We start from the raw sequence: 19,934 nt of genomic DNA on the forward strand, positions 1-19,934 counted from the left end.
GCCCTTGACAACTCGCTACCCTTCCGACTCTCTTCATCGTCTTGTCGAGACCGTTGGTCGTTCTTTCATTTCACTCGCCCTCTTCTCTGGCCGGACCGATCAATCTGCTTCGAGCCTCTTTTAAATCACAAATTAACTTCTTTGGTCTTGTTCTACCCAACGCGCTACACATCGCGTTAACTGTCTACACTCGTCATGGCTAGCCAAAAAGCTGCCGTGGCGTCAGGTGCCGACTTGGCTGAGGGTCTCAGAAGGAGAACAGCTCAGTCCGGCTCCCAGACTGAGATTCCTAGCGCTCCCATTGTTGATGACAAGAAGAAGCTTGCCCCAAAGGTATAGTATGCCGGTCGTATGGACCAGCCGTACTACGGTCCATGCATCATAGCTATTTGAAGGCTGTCATGGCGATGTATTATGATTCTAACGACGTTTTGGTCTCTTTTAGAAGTCTGGCCTTGATGTTCTCTTTCAATGGGAGTGGATTTGGGGCCCGACTATTCTTTTCGCCCTGGCCTGCTTTACCCGCTTGTACAAGATCGGCCTCAGCGATATCGTCACTTGGGATGAAGCTCAGTAAGTCATTCTAGATCTTTTTTTTTTTGGCATCGTGACCGCCGGGAAAACTGCTAACGGTTGATGTTTTTCTGTAGCTTTGGCAAGTTCGGTTCCTATTATATCAAGAACGAGTACTACTTGTATGTTTTCTGCTCCGCCCGCTAATAACCACGAACGATAAACTGACGCTGCTATTTTCTTTTTTAGCGATGTCCACCCCCCTCTTGGCAAGATGCTTGTTGGTTTGTCTGGCGTCCTTGCAGGCTACAACGGTACCTTCGAGTTCAAGTCTGGCGAAAAGTATCCCGAAGAACTCAACTATACATTCATGCGCGCCTTTAATGCTGCTTTCGGTATTGTCTGTGTCCCAATGGCGTACTGGACTGCTCGCGAACTCCACTTCAAACGTCCCACCGTCTGGCTCATCTCCCTGATGGTTCTTTGCGAAAACTCGTACACCACCATTAGCCGTTTCATCCTGCTTGACTCTATGCTGCTTTGCGGAACTGTGGCAACTGTTCTTTGCTGGGCCAAGTTCCACAATCAGCGCCACCGCAGTTTTGAGCCTGAATGGTTCCTCTGGCTTTTCCTCACTGGCGTGAGCATTGGATGCGTTTGCAGTGTAAAACTGGTTGGTCTTTTTGTTACCTCTATGGTTGGTTTGTACACCATTGAGGATTTGTGGAACAAGTTTGGTAACCACAGAATGCCAGCCCATGTGCTTGGGGCCCATCTTTCTGCTCGAATCATTGGCCTCATCATTGTCCCGTTCCTAATTTACCTGCTCTCGTTCGCCCTACACTTTGCTATTCTGAGCAACTCTGGTCCTGGTGATGCTCAGATGAGCTCTCTCTTCCAGGCTAACCTCAAGGGTACTTCTGTTGGAAAGGGAAGCCCCCTGGAACTTGCCTATGGCTCCCGCGTTACCATCAAGAACATGGGATATGGCGGTGGCCTGCTCCACTCTCACATACAGACCTACCCCGAGGGTTCCAAACAGCAGCAGGTTACCTGCTACCACCATAAAGACACCAACAACGACTGGCTAATTTACCCTAACCGTGGTGATGTCGAATATAGCGAGGATGAGGAACCCCGTTTCATCTCGGACAAAAGCGTCATCCGTTTGATTCATGCCCAGACAGGCCGTAACCTACACTCTCATGATATTGCTGCTCCTATCACCAAGGGCGACAAGGAGGTTTCGAGCTACGGAAACATCACTGTTGGCGACGCCAAGGACCACTGGCAGATTGAGGTCGTTAGCGATGTTGCCTCTCGCGATCGCAGCAAAGTTCGCACTCTGACTACTGCCTTTCGTCTTAGACATCCCGTTATGGGGTGTTACCTCCGTGCTGGCACTGTTAATCTGCCGCAGTGGGGCTTCAAGCAGATTGAGGTTACTTGCACTAAAACCAACAACCCCAAGGATACTTACACTCACTGGAATGTTGAGGCTCACACCAACGATAAGCGTAAGTATTCTATGCTTTTTTTTAACTTGACATCATATGCTTACCTGTTACTACAGTGCCTCCCAGTGATCCCGCCGTCTACACTTCGCCCTTCTTCCACGACTTTATCCACCTCAACGTTGCCATGATGACCTCCAATAACGCTCTGGTTCCTGACCCTGACAAGCAAGATGATTTGGCTTCTCAGTGGTGGGAGTGGCCTATTCTTCATGTCGGCCTTCGCATGTGCAGCTGGGACGACAAGACCGTCAAATACTTTTTGCTGGGTAACCCCCTGATCTACTGGGGCTCGACTGCATCTCTAGGTGTTGTCGGCCTGGTCGTCGCTTGGTACTTGATCCGGTGGCAGCGTGGCTATAGGGAGCTTGCACAAGAGGATATTGACAAGATCCACTACTCTGGTATCTACCCTATCATTGGCTGGGTTCTTCACTATCTGCCCTTTGTCGTCATGGCGCGTGTGACCTATGTCCACCATTACTACCCCGCACTGTACTTTGCCATTCTTTCTTTTGGCTTTGTGATTGATTGGCTATTTGCTAGTCAGAACAAGGTCATCAAGACTCTGGTATTTGGCACGCTCTACATTGCTACGATCGGCCTGTACATTTACTTCATACCCTTCTGCTGGGGTATGACGGGTCCCAACCGAGACTATAACTATCTTCGGTGGTTCTCTCGCTGGAAGATGACGGATGCTTAAAATAATGTCTAGGCAACAAATGTGCTTGACATGTGTGTGTTTGTGCATGTGTCCGTAGAACACATGGCTTTTAATTCGAGGCTAGAAGTGGGACATCGTTTAGTGTTCTGTTGCCGGTCATCTCTTCCGCCTCAAATATTTTCTTTGCGTATTTCACTAGACCTATAAACAGTCGGGGGTGTCTTGGCTGTAAACTTGTTCAATAAATATTTTTTGTATTCTTGGTTCAGTTGGCTCTTTGTATTCTGTTTCTACGTCATCATGGGCTTTTCTTCATGGTGTATATAAAATAAAGTTGCAACATGTGACGTGCGGCACAGGGATGAACAAAAAAAACATGTGAACCATGCTGCGATTATGTACGTGCTCAATGCTGTGGCAAGCACGAGCATAGCTACCCTAGAAATGGGTAATGGAGATTCATGCAACATAGCTGAGAAATCATCCGGGGTAGTGGAGCAATGCGTATTGAGTTGGCGAGTATAGGCTGCGAGAAAGTGAAATCAGTGATGAGTCCTCACATCTAGACTAGTGCTAGATGCGGCGGGTATAATATTAAGAGGTATCAAAACAACCGTAAAGCAAGAAGCAACTCTAAGGGAATCAAAGCACAATGTAATCAATAATCAACCAAGGCTTTTTAAGACCAGAGTCGAGAAAAGAAGAAATGAAAAGTTATGCTTTGCTAAGAGGCTAGCAGGCAAAGGCGTGTCAGCAGCAGCCTCGCTTGACTGCCTGGTCCGCTGTTATCGCCAGGCGCTGCCCAGTAGCACTAGCATGGCCCTTGACGCCGGACCTGCGGTCGTTCAAGTCGTATTTCCCTGCCTGAATATTCATATGTATTTGCTCAGCTACATGCATGAACGCGCTCTCGACATTTTCGCCGCTCTTGGCGCTCGTCTCGACATATTCCAAGATATCGTTCGCGCGGGCCCATGCTTCGGCTTCAGCACGTGTGACTTCACGCTTGCCGTTGCCATTGCCCCCTTCTTCAACGGTAAGGTCTGCCTTGTTTCCTACGAGGACAACAACGATGTCGGGCTCCGCGATTTGACGCAGGTCGGCAAGCCAGTCGGTCACATGGTCGAATGTTTGTTTGCGAGTAAGATCGAAGACGAGCAAAGCGCCAGAGGCACCACGAAAGTAAGAGCGTGTGACTGATTTGTAGGTTTCCTGACCGGCAGTATCCCAAAGCGAGAGCTTCATGTGTTTTTGTTGCGATGGTAGCTCTCTAGCATCTTTCGAGTTAGTCTTGGGTTTTCGCGGTGGTGGAGGTAGACCGGTTGCTGTTGACGCGGGCGGTGGTGTTGTGGCTGACGAAGATAGGGGCGATGAAGATGTAGTGTTATCCTGAGAACCTTGGGCTAGCGAGGGTGGCGCATAAGTATCGCTATGGGGAGGCCCAACAGGGACGATGCGCGAGCCGAATTCGACGCCGATGGTGACATCGTGATGGGCAGAAAACCGACCTTCACACAAGCGAATGGTCAAGCTCGACTTTCCGCAGCCCGAGTCGCCTATACAGACTAGCTTGGCGATATAGTCCCATGTTGGAGCGGAGGCCATCGTGAGCGGGTTTGTTATTGGACAAGCTAGAAACGTGGATGTCGTAGTATGCGAACAAAGGGACGGTTGACAAAAGAGTATGTATTGGGAAAAATCAGGCTCAAGTTTCGTCAATTTATATGATGACGAGAATGGCGATAAGCCCCAAAAGCTCCCACGCACGAGGGGAGAAACAGTCGGAGGAAGAACTAAGAGAGGAGCTTTTGTTTTCGGAGAAAACAGAACGGAGCGGCGACTGAGTGCTAAGTTGGATAGCTAAGCCACGGCTGGATGAGCACAGCTACTAGCTAGCTTGGTGATGGGAGAAATGAGAAAACGACGAGGCAAATTAGGCAAAGAAAGAGGACCGATAGTAGCAGCAATGTGACGATAGGAACTGCGATAGAAAACTTTCCATGTAGTTCTCGGGGCTTGGATTCGGTATGGTGTTCCTATTATGTAGCTGCAGATGCAATGGCTAAGTGGGAGCTGAAGCGAGAGTACAGGACAATGCAGATAGATGCAACAGAGAAAGAAAGGATTGCAGATCCGCAGTTTTTTTAGAATGAAGAAGGAAAGAAGGATTTGTAGACCTATGGGCTAACAAAGAAGAAAAAGCGAGAGAAAGTAGAGCAAGCTGGCAAATCTATGAGATAACAATGCAGCAAGGGCTGGCTGGCTGGCTGGCTGGCTGGTTGGCTAGCTTTTAGTGGTCGAATGATGACACTGTAGTCAAGAGAAAACCAAGAATGAAAAAGAATGAACAAGAATCCTATGGAGGATTGCAAGGACAGCAAGGGATGACGTTGAGGGTCGGCTTAGTAAAGAATCGTGGAGTGACAGAGGCACATGATGAAGGCGAAGCGGTAAGGCAGTAAAGCAGGCTAGCAGGCCATAATAATGCTAGACATAAAGCTACGAAGGCGGTGAACAAAGCTTGGGGGGTTGCTGCAATAAGGAGGCGGCTGTATTTTATATGGGAGTGGATACTGACAGGTGGTGCGTGAGGTGGTGGCATTTCTAGAAGGAGCAACAGACAAGATGAGCAAAGCAGCCTCAAACACACAGTACATGGGGGGCAACTACCACAAAATAAGGCGGCGCGGAAGTATGTAGAAGTGCACAGAAAGTCACAACACTTCTAGCCAAGCGCATGCTCCTGTCATCCATACTATAGCCCCTAGTACTGGCATTTTCTAGGCAGAACTGCTGTAACTTCCCGGCAGAACACCTCTTGTGCCTTATCAGCGATTATGATAAGCCTGCTCAACATCCTTCTAGACCAGCGAAGACTAGGCCAAATACAACACATCAAGAGACAAGTCGGGTCTGTCTCATATTTCATGTACATGTTTGGAGTTTATCTTACGGTAGCCTACTCCTACTCCTGGTTGTTTGGCTTGTCTTTGAAACTTTTTGCCTTTTACCAAGCCTTGCATGATACAGCGCCTACTTTATTTTCCTCTGCGCGCTACGTGAAGTGAAGCCCTGAGTCTCTATTTCTCATTTCCTACTAGCCTTTCTCTTCTTTGCTTTGTAGTAGTTGTACTCAGCTCAGCTGTTTGCATCTCTAAATAGGCCTTAGTGTGTCCTTGCCTTGCCTTGCCTTTAGGGTCCTCAGCCTACAGACGTATAGTGTTTTTTTTCCCCTTATCTCTTTCCTAACTTCTTCCTCTCTCTTCATCTCAAGATCATGCACTCAACTCCTCTCCAAACTTCTGTCGATTAAGCCTCGAAGCCGAATCCTCGTCCGTCCATTCGGTATCCTAGTTTCAAGCCTCTCGTCATCCTTGACCAACTTATCTTCTAGGCCCGCCTTCTATCATCCTATCATTCGTCATACATTTTGCCGTCCAATCAAGCGCTTGGTCTCGAGAGCCTGGGATACTTACCGCCTTGTTCTAGTACGCTGATACTAGTACTGTATTAACTCACATGCTCCTAGCTAGCATCATATCAACATCGTTTGCGCAATAACAGAGAATAGGACGTGAGACTCTCCAGGCCAGAGGCCAGCAAATACAAACAGAAATAGTCCCTAAGCTGTACGACGTTTCTGCTCAGAAATCTACTCGCTATATCTAACACAAACTTTTTCTGCATCATACTCTAGGCGGCTGCAAAGCGTCATAATCCTTCCTCTGCATAACTTATTCACTATCTGGTGCAAGCTTGTGATAGTCACTCCCCCATTAATCTCTTACTTCCTCAGCTTTTCTCTTTCTCTCCCTTGGGTCTGGCCCTGTCTCTGGCTCATATTATTCTCACCAAACCCTGGTCCTTCCACTACTTGCTTTCGCTCTTGTCTTCGCCTTGGTTGACCCTGTTCTGTTTCGTTTTATTTCTGGCTGGTCGCATGCAGACTAGGACTCGTAAGAAAGGGTTTTATCAGGACGACCGAAGCGAGTGAATTTCTTCTCCCATACCTACATTCTACAACTCCCCAGCGACCTTATTCACTTTGCTGGGTGTCTGAATCTGCTCTCAGCAATAATTAGACTCTACCAAAATAGAAACTGGGGCAGAAACTGCGACAGGGAATTTTACTTTTGAAAATCCCACGATGTTTTCAGAATGTACGTCATCGATGAGCCTGTCTGCACGTACCAAAACACAAAGACCAAAATCGAGACTCCCTACATCCATAACGTGACCAATAAGCTTGGCTATTTATGGTTGCTACCCAGCCCATCTAGCTACTGCAACCATCTTTTCCGTAAGGCTTTTGCTAACCGTCCGAGATATAGATGCATCTAAATTCCTGGCTCAAAGCCAAATAAAGGCCTCGACTTTTGTCGGCCAAGCAAACGCTGAGGCTGGGCCGTCGTCACGCCCTGGTGCCGATGTTGGGCAACCGCCCTCGCGACCCTCTACGAATAGCCGTGCGTTTCTTTCTCCGTATCGCACCACCGGAGCCCCATATCAACAAACAGGAGGAAATGCCGCTAGCTCCCGTTTTGGGCCTCTTGCCTTTGGTTCCCGCTTAGCGCAACAGCAAGAAGCGCCCCTTTTTCACAGCCACTACAACGACTTTCGAGAAGAGGACGATGACGACGACGATGATGACCGAGGCCGTGACGCTGCCGATCTATATGCTCTTCAGCGTTCTAGAAGGGTGGCTGCCGCCAGCAAACTCGCCGAGAGTATGGGCTCTGAAGGTGAAACCAGCAACATATCGCTGGACCACAGTCGGGGCGGCTACTCCTCTTTTGCGGACGAAAACAACGAGTCAAGTGAACCAGCCCCCGCATTCCAAAGCTCCTTCCCCAAAGGACTCAGGAGCAGCTGGCACGGAAACCGCCGGAATACATTACCACAGCAAACGAAGCAACACGGCGCTATTGACGAAGAATCGGAACACAGGACTTCGGATACCGAAGCGCCATCTTCAAAGGGTGGGATGGTTACGGTGGGACTCGACTCTGAACTCATACACGATGATGACCCCCCTGCATCTTTAATGGGAGATGGGGATGATCTCCTTGATAGCAGCCCAGCGCCATTCCAGGTATTCAACGATGCACATGGACGAGAACCGCATAACCATGCTGCATTCCGACAACAGCCGATTTTTGGCGAATCGGAGATCGACGAATCTCGCATCCAGGACGTTGTTGTTTTATCCTCACCTACCGAACCGGAGCTCTTCAGACATGACTCGTTCTTTGCCTGGCTCTACCTGATAATGCTTGCTAGCATGCTTTCCACATATTTCCTAGTGTGGCTACATACCTCCACTCCCGATAGCTCACATCCTATTGGCGACACGATCTACACTACCCTTGAAGGCTCCATGTACATGCTTGGTGTCGACACTGTAGTCGCTATTATGGTAGCACTGATCTGGCTTGCGGCGCTGCAGTCGTTCGTTCGGCCTATGGTGATACTAATCATGGTAGGAATGCCTATGATGTCGGTATCGTTTTTTATGTATCCGTTTATCGCGAGCTTTCACGCCCGCGGTGGGGCGCAAGAAAGAGCCATGCGCTGGGCATCCGCAGTGCCCCTAGCTGCGGCCGCAGCATGGGTTTACTGTGTATATAAAGGGCGTCACTCAATTCGCCAGGCTATTGAGATCCTGGAGTTTTCATCACGTATTCTGCGCATTAACTCAGCTCTTGTGACGGTTGGCCTTGCCAGTCTGGTTGCTATTGTGGTTTGGACGTGGCTCTGGCTAACCATGTTCACCCGCATCTTTCTTGATGGCCACATGTCTACAACCAAGGCGCAGTGGATCATCGAGGGGTCTACATGGTGGCTAGGCGCGTGGTTTATCTTCATGTACATGTGGACAGTATCCGTCATCAACGAGGTGCACCGGGCAACTTCGGCTGCCACCGTGTCACAGTGGTATTTCCATCGCAACGCCATTCCTATGACGCCATCGCAAGAGGTGGTCAAGGCCGCAATAAACCATGCTTTCACCACAATATTCGGTACCATAAGTCAGGCAACTCTCCTAGCCCGCATGATTCGAATGCCCATTCTCTTTCTCCCCGCTCGCATGTCTTTTGTTATCCAGCGTATTGCCAATATGATTATGCCTACATCAGTGGTCGCCTTGACCAACCCGCTTACAGTCACCTATGCTGGCATCCACTCGCAAAACCTGACGACCTCAGCCCGCGGCTTATCCTCAATGGAGTTTTTGGGTCCCCAGACACCTACGGCAACACTGACACCTCGTGTCTTCAACACACCCACCGACGACCCTAGGCACAGCGGTCTTGTGCCGTACCGCCTGGCCAAGATGCTTCTCTATGCCTCGCGTTTCGTTATGGCTGTCGCCATGGGCTTTGCGGGATGGGTTGTAACTTCAAGGCAACTAGCAATCGAGAAGCCCGATGGCTCTGGTGTCATTCGTGGCTCGCTGTATGCATACACTGTTGGCCTGGTAGCTAGCTTCATTGGGTACTCTGTTATGGGTTCAATGGAAAGTGTCTTGGGCAACATCATGGACGCAGTTGTAGTGTGTTATGGCAGCGAAAGGCGCATGCAAAATGGAGTTGGTGCGTACTGCATGGAGGCGGCATACCTGCTTGGTGGTCGCAGACGAGCAGATGGCGAAGCGTACGCATGAGCACAGAGAGACCGAAATTGGCAATAGCACATGTGAACTTTTTACTTCCTTTGTTCCTGTCCTTGTATCTATCACCCCGCGCTCTTTATATCTTATTCTCCATCATGTCTATAGAATGCATGCGTCGTGTTTCTCTTTCTCCTCTCCATCCAGCAGACTGGATTGGGGTTCATGACCTTTGGTTTATTTCATATACATGGGCTTTCGTGGCTTGGGCTTCCTAGTAGCTCTGCAATATTCTCTTCTCATACAACTATGCACAACATTTTATGCTTTTTTACTTTAAATAACACACGATTTATCTGCATAAATGCAAGCACATATCGATAGAAGAATCAAAGGGCCTGAGAGGGGAAGAAAAATGACTATGTTTTTATGCCTTGTTCCATTGGGCATCGTCCCTTCTATCATCTTGCTGCTCCCTATGATGAAAGACGTTGAAAACATATGTATTTCGCATTCAAAACAACATGTATAAGCTTCGAGGACGTCTTCGCAGTGTGCACACGGGTCGATTTCCTCTGCCTAATTTTTCACTCAACAAGCCTTTGATGAGCTTGTCTCTTTAAATTGACATGACATCATTGCTGTTGAACCAAGGTTCAAGAAAACGAGGCGGGGTAAGGGTTTGGTGTTAGGGTCAGTGTAAATGTACCTAGGCAAAAGACATGGTCAGTTGTTCATGCGTGATTGATTAGCCAGACTCAGCCACAACATGATTCGTCTTGCTCTTATGAAGCTGGATCTAATACAGTCTGGGCAACTAAACTGAGAACGCGAGAACTAGACATTTAAGGCTATGCAACAAAGGGTAGCCTGGGCTGGAAACAGGCCTATTCCTAATTAAGTATGCATGACCAGAGCTAAGACGTATAAAAGGGAGCCGTTCCTGCGCAGGACGTTGAGAAACATGTCATAGAAGGCGAGACACAACACGAAGTATTATCTTTTTTTGCTCTCTTTGTCTCGAAAGCTCTTTCATCGACTCTTTTTCTTGTTTCTTACCGTTACCCCAATATAAGTTTCATAGGGTTGTTTGGCCAGCCTGCGCCTTTATCTCTGTCTCTGTTAACGTCGTTCAGCTGCATCCAGATTGGCCTGTATATACAGCAAATAACTGATATCCAGATCAAGTGACCAGATCTCTCCTTTTCTCCTACATTTTCTGTATTAGGTCCTTTTTTCTGCTCCCTCCCATCATTGAAATATCCTTCTCTGAGAACCATTCTTGCTCGCTTCTTCTTCCATCATCTTAATCGTCTTATCTTGTCTTGGACTTCATTCTTTGCTCCTCTTCTCTATCCCGGCCTCAGCATCTGCATTTGCCACAGCTTTAGCCATGGCTGACTTTGCCCCTCCTTCTGGCCCTCCCCCACCCCAGGAGCCACAGGTACCCCCTGGGTGGACTGCACGCTGGAATGACCAGTACAAACAGTGGTGAGTTATTAGCGCCCACAGGTGCTACTGCTACTCTCTTCATCAGTCTCCTTGCTAATATGAATCTCTGTGCTTTAGGTTTTACGTAAACCTGTATACAAAGCAATCTCAATGGGAGGTTCCTAGGGAGCCTGTCTATCCCCCAAATGAAGCCCCTCCCCCCGGCGCTCCCCCAGGCTATGTACCCGGCCATAATCAGCCTGCACCCAGCGACACTAAAAAGAACCCCTATGACACTGCGCCCTCAAATCAGGAAGAGGATGATGCGGCTCTAGCTCGCCGCCTTCAGGAGGAGGAAAACACCCGCTTCCACAACACTGGCAACCCTAACGCTAGCGGAAACCCCTACTACAATGATGTCGGTGCCAATGCTAGTTATCACAACGCAAGTAGCAGCAATACCCCCACACCCTACGATGCCACATCTACAGCCAACTCAACGCCTGTAAATGGCGGCGAGGAGAAGCGCGGCTTGATGGGCAAGCTTTTCAACAAGGCATCGGGTAAACACAGTGGTGCTGGTGGCGCAGCTGCCGCAGGAGGCTTAGGCGGTCTTCTGGGAAGTCTTGCCGGCCGCCACAACAGCCATAGCAAGCCTAGCTATGGTGGCGGCGGCGGTTACCCTCAGCCTGGCTACAACAATGGATATCCTCCTCAGGCCTACGGGCAGCCAGGATATGGCGGATACCCGCCTCAAGGTGGATACTATGGGCAAGCACCGCCGAAGAAGAGCGGCGGTATGGGCAAGATGGGTGGTGCTGCCCTGGGCCTTGGCGCTGGCGTGTTGGGTGGCGCACTGATAGCAGGTGCCATTGATCATGAAGAGAATGAGGCCTACGCCGAGGGCTACATGGATGGGCAAAACGATGACTTTGGCGGAGGCGATTTTGGAGGCGGTGACTTTGACTTTTAGTCCTAGGTAGCAGCGTTTGTTTGGTTTGGTGCCTCTCAGATTCACATGGATAATTGTTCACGACATTATGAAACTGATATTTCGATCAATATACATTTACTGCTTAATTATTCACTGTAAAACATGCGATAGGCAGGCTCTTGATTGGCGTCAGTATTCGCTGACCTACGTAAATGGAGCCAATACCTATAGCAATCGCACTCCATCTAAGGCTACGGCGCATCATCTCCGTACCCCTTCCGAGTTGCCATTCCCAATCGCCCTACCCTTCGCATTGCCAGAGTTAGACGAGCCAGCTCCACCCGACATGGAACCAAGAAGACCGCCTTTTTGGCGCTCTTCGATTTCAGCGCGAAGCTCGGGGTCCACTATACGAATTATTAGATTTCATGATGATGTTGTCATATGAAGTAGTAGAATAAATAAACTTACAGTTATCCATCAGATAGGGCATGCCCATGAACATGACCAGCGATACCATGGCCATTAGAATCATTGGGTTCTTAAATAGCGAAAGGACAGAGACTAATGACTGTTGTCAGTGCTGCATTCCCCATTATATCAATCTCTCCAGAACACTCACATTTGGGCCTTTCCACAAAGAAGCCTCGCTGGCCCAGCACTCGCATCTCCAGTCTGCCCGTCTGGAAGCCCTGGACGACTTCACCCTTGTTATCCCACTCATTACCCCGATATGTCTCCCACGCGCCAATGAGCTGGCCAGTTGCATCAATATCAACACGCAATGGTGCAAATCCATGCGACGCGCAGTACACATCGACCAAGTACGAGCCGGGCGTTACGTTACGGAAGATGAAGTTGTTGGTTACTGAGAGCGGCGCCGAAAAGCGCTTCCCGGGCGCCGATAGAACAGCATGGGTCGAGGGTGGCAGAGTGCTTGGGTTGGCAAGGGCCTGGCTGGCAGGCACCGTGAAGAGGAGTGTGGTCGAGATGGGACTGTTAGAAACAAGGTGGCTACTGCCACCATCGTTTTTCTCAGAGGTAATCGCCGAGGCTATGCTGGCCAGCGCAGCTGTTAGAAAGTATGCCGCGCGCATTGTAAGGGTTGTGTGGGACAGTGGCAAGTTGGTGGGTTCGCTCAACAAGGTGCTCAAGGACGTCTCAAGGCTGTTGGTTGGCAACACGATAGGTGGCGCTCATGATAAGTAGTCAAAGGAGTGGGGCCAGGTTTCTATGAATTAGGGTTGTAGTGTCTATTGTTAGGGTCTGAGCTAGGTAGATGGACAGCGGATGAAGCAGATGACATATTTTACGACATTGTACTGTTTTCTGTATTAATTTCCTATTGCCATTGATGCATAGCGTTGCTTTTCCATTCTATTAAGCTTCAAAATTACAGCAAATGATAAATCCTTAAACTCCATCGTGTAAAATACATTCAGGCAGGGCCTTCGTGTTTGCCCTAGCAACTGTGCCTTTGGATGTGCCGCCCCTTGTTAACTACCACTTCTTTATTCAGTCAAAACAGCCTTGAAGGACTGCTCAAAGTCAGCGATAATGTCATCGATGTGCTCGGTGCCGACTGAGATGCGAATCAAGTCCTCAGAGACACCTGATGCCACCTTCTCTTCGTCGTTCAGCTGCTCGTGTGTCGTGGTCCATGGGTGGATAGCCAGAGTCTTGGAGTCACCAACGTTAGCCAGGTTGGAGACGAGCTTGAAGTTGTCTACAATCGCCGATCCTTGGGCACCGCCGCCCTTGACACCAAAACTCAGCACGCCGCCGAAGCCGCGCGGCATGTACTTCTTGGCAATCTCGTGGGAGCTGTGGCTCTCTAGACCCAGGTATGAGACCCAGCTAACGTACGGCGAACTCTCCAAGTATCTGGCCAGAGCCAGGGCGTTCTGAGCATGGCGCTCGGCCCGCAATGATAGCGTCTCAAGACCAAGAATCAGCTGCTGAGCACCAAAGGGGTTCTGGCAGGCGCCCAGGTCACGCATGATCTCGACGCGAGCACGAATTATGAAAGTTATGGGGCCAAAGGCCTCCCAGAACTTGAGGCCATGGTAACCAGCAGAGGGGTTGACCATGTCGGGGAAGCGGGCAGCGTTGGCACCCCAGTCGAAGCGGCCACTGTCGACAATAACACCGCCAATCGTGGTTCCATGGCCGCCAATCCACTTGGTGGCCGAGTGCACCACAATATCGACACCATGGTCAATGGGACGGCAGAAATAGCCACCCGCACCAAACGTGTTATCAGCCTTGTTGCGAGGAGTAGATAGTTAGCAGCTGGCCTTGCGGTAGAATCAAGCGTGCGGTCGGCAACCGGGCAGACAAGTCAACTTACAACGACAGGCACGCCCTTGGCATGAGCAGCCTTCACAATGGCCTCGAAGTCGGGCACGTTGTAGCGCGGGTTGCCAATAGACTCAATGTACACGGCCTTGGTCTTGTCGTCAATAGCAGCGGCTAGGTCATCGGCGCTGTCGCCCTTGACAAATTTGGTGGTGATGCCAAAACGCGGCAGGAGGACCTTGAGCTGGTTGTAAGTGCCTCCGTACAGGTTAGATGTGGAGACAATGTTATCGCCGGCCTGAGCCAGAGTAGTGAGAGCAATAAATTGGGCAGCTTGGCCGGAAGAGGTAGCCAGAGCAGCAACACCACCCTCAAGCGCAGCAATGCGCTTCTCAAATACATCAAGAGTAGGCTAGAGGGAGGGGGCACGTTTTTGGTGTGTTAGCCATCGTAGTAACATCTTGGTCTCTCATTGTCTCAATAGGAATATATGTTCCGGGGAAGACTCACGTTCATGATGCGACTATAGATATTCCCAAACTCCTTCAAGCCAAACAGACGTGCGCCATGAGCCGAGTCCTTGAAAACGTAGCTGCTGGTGGCATAGATGGGCACAGCACGGGAGCCAGTGGTGGGATCAGCCTCCTGGCCAGCATGAAGCTGCAAAGTCTCGAACTTCTGTGTAGACATTGTGATGATCTATTTCAAGATTAATAGAAGACGTCGGACAAAGAAGGCTTTTGCTAGTTAAAACATGAAAGCAGGAAAGGGGAGAAAAAGAAAGTCAGCGAAGAAGATCACTTTATACACCAGCAGGGAGTGCTATGCTAGCAGGTTTACAGCCAATGTTTCTCATTCTTCTCTTTTTCACTCTGGGGTTTTTCTTTTTTTTTTCTTTTATTGCTGATGGCGACATCGCCCATCCAAATATCAAAACCGGCCCGTAACCTCAGAAGCTTAATATATCTATTGATATGTGCTAGTTTGTGTCTAGGCTATGCGCTATGTAAGTCAAAGTGGGGGGCCCAGTTCCTTGAAAGCACGCCATAGCTCGCACCCACAATCCCGGCCGCCTGTCAAATTGATCCCAAAGATGCAAGATCAAGCACGGCCTGCGGATTGCGACAGCGACAGGTATGGACCAATAGAGCCCGGGCCATATGAGTTGGGGTGGCAAAACCAGGCTAAACTAGAAGGGAATCTTGGTCCTCAACCCGTCGTTCACTTCCTTTTCCGAAGCCTTGAAATAAAGGACATGAAAACAGCCCGATCCCGGCGACCACTAGGCTTAAGGATCTTAGGCTCTGTCCGCCCCCATCTCCACCCAATAACCAGCACCTACGCCTGGGTCATTGCTACAACTGATGGTGGTTCCGCAGCTAGTCTCTTTCTCTGGGACCTCCATTTCCAACCAAATGCAGCCTGTGAGGAAATGGCCATTGTGACGGTCCACAGAACGAATTCAATGCCACCGCATACCGCTGCCATGCGGGCTGTTGTGCAGATAGATCCCAGGCAAAACGAAAGCCTCGATATGAACACAGAGAGGGCGGTGAATCCGGAAAAGTAAAATACGGCATTCAAGCCTTCAACGGTAAAGGAGATAAAGGGATATAAGACTGTCTCGGAGTTAGACAACAAGGCTCTCGATTTATGTAGCTTAAACCAATGGGACTTACGCTGAGGCGCCATCCTCGGCAGCACCTCGAGATACACCAAAGACAGGAAAGAAAAAAGAGGGACAAAAATAAGGAAGTTGACCTGCGAAGGCGCAGAAAATTCTGTGCGCGTATTATAGAACTGAGAAACTAGAGACGCCCACGACGATCAGTTAGTACAAGAGCATTCCAGATGTTTTAGCACAGTGTTCACGCAAGGCATATATCATTCACTATGCTATACTATCGCATGTACGCACCGACCATGGCAAGAATCAGCACTACCAAAGCCAACACGGCCTGGAGCCCACGAAGGGCCAGAGAAACGATACTGGGTGCCATCCGAATCGAAGAACACAGTGAGGCCGGCTCACTATGTGCAATTGTGAGAGAAAGAACAAGAGTTGCCTTTTCTATGACAGGATGCCAAAGAATGACAGCCCATATGTATAAGCCTCATGACATAGACTAACTAATGCATAGACGTTACTGAAACACCAACAGCCTATGGGATATCATGATCCCGATACAATGCGTTAGAGGCAGCAGGGTAAAATGGCGAGGGGCCACTCAGAGTAGCCCCAAGAGGGGTCATGTCTATCAGCTTCCTGAGGCGTCGATCGTACGTTATGAGCGCCAGAGTTAAAATCGCTTTATCGAGATATGTCGAGTCGGTCTACTTGTTAGAGTAACTTCTTGAACCGGAAGCTTTTCTTGTACAATTTGACAAAAGGTACGGACGGGGTCTTCTAGAAACCTTCACAGAAAGAAAATAGAAGAACGGGCTGCTTTTAACCCTAACTCTATACAACGCGGAATCATGCCATTGAATTCATTTTTGGCATGTGCACGATCGCAGTGTGCTTTGCTGACGTGTTGACCAATCAACGGAGGGCAAAAGACAACCGAGGTTTGTATTGGTTTACTGGGTTATTACCTGCAACCTGCTTCCTTCGATTTTGTATGAATCAGCTTTCTCCAACTCAGCGAAACGCTGGTGGATGATTTTCTTTTGTGGGGTTGTAATAGAAGCGTTCACACATGTACTGGGCGAAGCCAAAGTACCTTGAGAAGCTCCATGAAGCCATGGTAATTCCTGTGAAACAAGCTGCTCCACAGTGTACCTTCGCTGGGCAAACTACAAAAAAAAAGCCATCAACTGAACCGAGGACACTAAAAGAAAGGGAAGGAACACCAGCCAACCTCGGCCGATTGGCTGTAGCTTGGCAGGTGTTTGGAGTCCAGGAACAAGACATCTGGCATATGCTAAGAGGCGGATGTCATAACTACAGAAGTGGCTGTAGCCAAACTTCCGCGACCTCCTCATACAAACAGGGAAGCAAGTTGCATTCCTCGTCCTTTGCATTGTCTATTTCTTTTTCCAGCCATTTAATTACAGCTCCCTGCCTGCTCCTTACGTGGTGCTGCATAGACCCAGAAAACAAGCAACAATTAGCAACTGCCCATTCTCGCTTCCCCAGAAAGCCAATTTGACTTGCGACGTTCAGCTGCCAGACCCGTAACTACGATTCTTGGACCTGCCTACCTGCCTGGCCTCGACTGTTCTTTCCACTTTGCGCTTTTTGCTTTTCTTATTTGTCAGCCTATTTTACTTGGGTCTCGGGTGACCTGAGGCTTTTTACTGTGCTAGATTCGCCTGCATTTCCCTCTGCTCCTCTTCCAGCGGCCACTGCCCTCCCTTGACAACCTTCTATTTCACCGACCCTCGATAAACGCGTATCGTTGTCGTGTACAAAATGAGCAACGGCCCACAAACCACCATGGTCTCCCGCTCGCAAATGATTGCCTTGCAGAAGGATCTGGCCCTCACTCCGCCGCCAGGCCAGCCTCACGGAGTCGCGATTCCCGGCTCTCAGCGCGAGAACCGAACCGCCGTGTATCGCCACTGGCGCCTTCGTGAAACTGGAATGCTGGAAACGTACGATGCCGATATCCGAACCACCCACGACCTGTTTGAGGATGTTGCCCGGCGCCAGGCCTCGATGAGCTGTCTCGGCAATCGGCCCTGGAATCGCGACACGCGATCGTGGGAGAACTCCTATGCATGGCTGACCTTTGCTGAGGTTGCCGAACGCCGCAAGAACCTCGGCGCTGGAATTGTCGAGGTGATGCAGGCGGCTGGTGTTGAGCCTAATTCTATTTATGGAGTGGGTCTGTGGTCGCAGAACCGCGTGGAGTGGCAGATTGCCGGTAAGTTAGCTGGCCAGGCCAGGCCAGGCCAGGCGGCGCTATTCTGTTTGTCATTGCGAACTCCCAGGCTAACGCTTAGGCCCATACAGAGCTCGCTATCGTCTCCCAGTCTCTGTTCTCCGTGTCGCTTTATGAAACCCTCGGCCCCGAAACTACCGAGTACATCATCAACCATGCCGAACTCCCCGTTCTCATGTGCTCGCTTCCTCACGTGCCGGCTCTTCTAAGCCTGGCTACTCGTATTCCTACCCTCAAGACCATTATCTCGCTAGACCCCCTTGATGCCGGCGAACAGACTGATATGACCATGCTTTCGGTACTCAATAATATCGCTGCCTCACATGGCATCAAAATCTACGACATGCGTGATGTTGAGGCCATAGGCGCCCAGTCTGGCCGTCCCATGCGTCCGCCCGGCCCCGACGATCTAATCACCATCAACTACACATCTGGTACTACTGGAACACCTAAGGGCGTTGTCTTGACTCACCGCAATGCTGTTTCTGCCATCACTGGAGCCCGGGCCAGTGACCACGTCAAACCCGGTGACACACACATTTCTTACCTGCCTTTGGCTCACATTTATGGGCGTATGGTGGATACGACAGCCCTGGCATCAGGAGCCAAGATTGGCTATTTCCATGGTGATGTGACAGCGCTGGTGGATGACATGAAACTATTGAAACCGAGTGGCTTTATGAGTGTCCCTCGGTTGTTCAACCGCTTCAACTCCGCCCTGCGCACTGCCACTATCGAAGCTCCCGGTGTCAAGGGCGCCCTTTCCCGCAAGGTCATTGAAACAAAAAAGGCTAATATGAAACTTCCCAATGGCAAGGCCTCCAACAAGCACTTTTTGTTTGACCGGATCTGGACGCCCAAGGTGACGGCTGCTCTTGGTCTCGGCCGCTGCAGCTTCATGGTCAGCGGCAGCGCCCAACTAGATCCCGATGTGCAGATGTTCCTCCGTGCCGCTCTTGGAAACAGATTTGTACAGGGCTATGGCCTGACTGAGTCGTACGCCGTTGCTACCGTACAGATGTCCAATGACTTCACCACAGGCAACATCGGTGCTCCGACATCGTGCGTTGAGATCTGCCTGGAATCTGTCCCCGACATGGAGTACTTGGTCTCGGATAAGCCCAACCCTCGTGGTGAAATTCTTCTTCGAGGCCCCTGCATTTTCAGTGGCTACCACAAGAACCCCGAGGAGACTGCCAAATCTATTGACGCTGACGGCTGGTTCCACACTGGCGATATTGCTGAAGTTGACTCCCTTGGCCGCTTCAAGATCGTAGACCGTAAGAAGAACGTGCTGAAACTAGCACAGGGCGAGTACATCTCGCCCGAGCGTATTGAGAACGTATACATGGGTAGCACAAACCTCATTGTATCGGCCTTTGTACACGGCGATCCTGTGCAGTCGTCGCTTGTCGGCATCTTCGGCGTCGATCCCGTCACCTTTGCGCCGTTTGCTTCTAAGCATTTACAACGCCATATCAGCCCCACTGATCTGCCCGCTCTACGTGCTGCACTGCATGAACCCGTGGTAAGACGTGAGATGCTCAAGATCTTCGACCATATTGGCCGGAAGGCCAAGTTCAACAGCTTCGAGCGCGTGCGCAGCTGCCATCTGGCACTTGACCCCTTCACGATTGACAATGACCTACTGACTCCCACGTAAGTTCTCCTATCCCGATCTACATATCTATTAAACTACGCTGTATTTTACTCTGTGCTAACCCCTCCCTTCTCGTCGTTTCCCTATAGGCTTAAGCTAAAACGCCCTCAGGCTGCCAAGGCCTTCCAGAATGAGATCGCTGTTATGTATGAGGAGATCAACAGCACTCCCGAGAAGCCACGTCTCTAGAGAGAAGGCAAAGCACAACAGATACAGGGCCTCATGTATGCCTAATAGTTTTATTTCGAATATCTACCTTTCACACGTCACTTCTCTTATAGCAATAGCAGAGCATTTCTTGTTTGCAGGATTACGTCGTTGTTTTTTGTTTGCCTCTACATTAATTACTCTCTGTATTGGTGTTTCCTAAATTTATGGCTTCACAGGTAGAAATTCACATTTCAAGTTTACTTCATTATT

The 19,934-nt window shown here is 49.8% G+C and overlaps 7 protein-coding genes across 7 annotated transcripts; 4 read left to right on the top strand and 3 right to left on the bottom strand.

The window, feature by feature from the left end:
- Nucleotides 1-195: 195 nt before the first annotated feature.
- Nucleotides 196-2,733, top strand: HOO65_010269 (Dolichyl-phosphate-mannose--protein mannosyltransferase 2; the record flags this gene model as incomplete). Its single annotated transcript, XM_071005467.1, has 5 exons — nucleotides 196-333; nucleotides 446-573; nucleotides 651-695; nucleotides 763-2,030; nucleotides 2,087-2,733. The coding sequence occupies 5 exons, from the start codon at nucleotides 196-198 to the stop codon at nucleotides 2,731-2,733; spliced, it is 2,226 nt and encodes a 741-aa protein (XP_070862091.1).
- Nucleotides 2,734-3,444: 711 nt separating this feature from the next.
- Nucleotides 3,445-4,299, bottom strand: HOO65_010270 (Ras-related protein RABB1b; the record flags this gene model as incomplete). The annotated part of the gene is made up of 1 exon (XM_070999681.1): nucleotides 3,445-4,299. The coding sequence occupies one exon, from the start codon at nucleotides 4,297-4,299 to the stop codon at nucleotides 3,445-3,447; it is 855 nt and encodes a 284-aa protein (XP_070862092.1).
- A 2,542-nt stretch (nucleotides 4,300-6,841) lies between these two features.
- HOO65_010271 (Choline transporter-like protein ctl1) lies at nucleotides 6,842-9,358 on the top strand (the record flags this gene model as incomplete). The annotated part of the gene is made up of 2 exons (XM_071005472.1): nucleotides 6,842-6,854; nucleotides 7,026-9,358. 2 exons carry the CDS (start codon nucleotides 6,842-6,844, stop codon nucleotides 9,356-9,358), a joined length of 2,346 nt encoding a protein of 781 aa, XP_070862093.1.
- Nucleotides 9,359-10,697: 1,339 nt separating this feature from the next.
- HOO65_010272 (WW domain-containing protein WWM1) lies at nucleotides 10,698-11,708 on the top strand (the record flags this gene model as incomplete). Its single annotated transcript, XM_071006031.1, has 2 exons — nucleotides 10,698-10,795; nucleotides 10,874-11,708. The coding sequence occupies 2 exons, from the start codon at nucleotides 10,698-10,700 to the stop codon at nucleotides 11,706-11,708; spliced, it is 933 nt and encodes a 310-aa protein (XP_070862094.1).
- A 150-nt stretch (nucleotides 11,709-11,858) lies between these two features.
- HOO65_010273 (ER membrane protein complex subunit 7) lies at nucleotides 11,859-12,766 on the bottom strand (the record flags this gene model as incomplete). Its single annotated transcript, XM_071006070.1, has 4 exons — nucleotides 11,859-11,873; nucleotides 11,943-12,076; nucleotides 12,141-12,233; nucleotides 12,292-12,766. The coding sequence occupies 4 exons, from the start codon at nucleotides 12,764-12,766 to the stop codon at nucleotides 11,859-11,861; spliced, it is 717 nt and encodes a 238-aa protein (XP_070862095.1).
- A 414-nt stretch (nucleotides 12,767-13,180) lies between these two features.
- HOO65_010274 (O-acetylhomoserine (thiol)-lyase) lies at nucleotides 13,181-14,657 on the bottom strand (the record flags this gene model as incomplete). Its single annotated transcript, XM_071005800.1, has 3 exons — nucleotides 13,181-13,933; nucleotides 14,020-14,379; nucleotides 14,478-14,657. 3 exons carry the CDS (start codon nucleotides 14,655-14,657, stop codon nucleotides 13,181-13,183), a joined length of 1,293 nt encoding a protein of 430 aa, XP_070862096.1.
- A 2,725-nt stretch (nucleotides 14,658-17,382) lies between these two features.
- HOO65_010275 (AMP-binding enzyme) lies at nucleotides 17,383-19,703 on the top strand (the record flags this gene model as incomplete). The annotated part of the gene is made up of 3 exons (XM_071005511.1): nucleotides 17,383-17,836; nucleotides 17,926-19,513; nucleotides 19,604-19,703. The coding sequence occupies 3 exons, from the start codon at nucleotides 17,383-17,385 to the stop codon at nucleotides 19,701-19,703; spliced, it is 2,142 nt and encodes a 713-aa protein (XP_070862097.1).
- Nucleotides 19,704-19,934: the final 231 nt, after the last annotated feature.

This window comes from Ceratocystis lukuohia, assembly GCF_044167205.1.
Source record: "Ceratocystis lukuohia strain C4212 chromosome Unknown Supercontig1_pilon, whole genome shotgun sequence".
NCBI lineage: Eukaryota > Fungi > Ascomycota > Sordariomycetes > Microascales > Ceratocystidaceae > Ceratocystis > Ceratocystis lukuohia.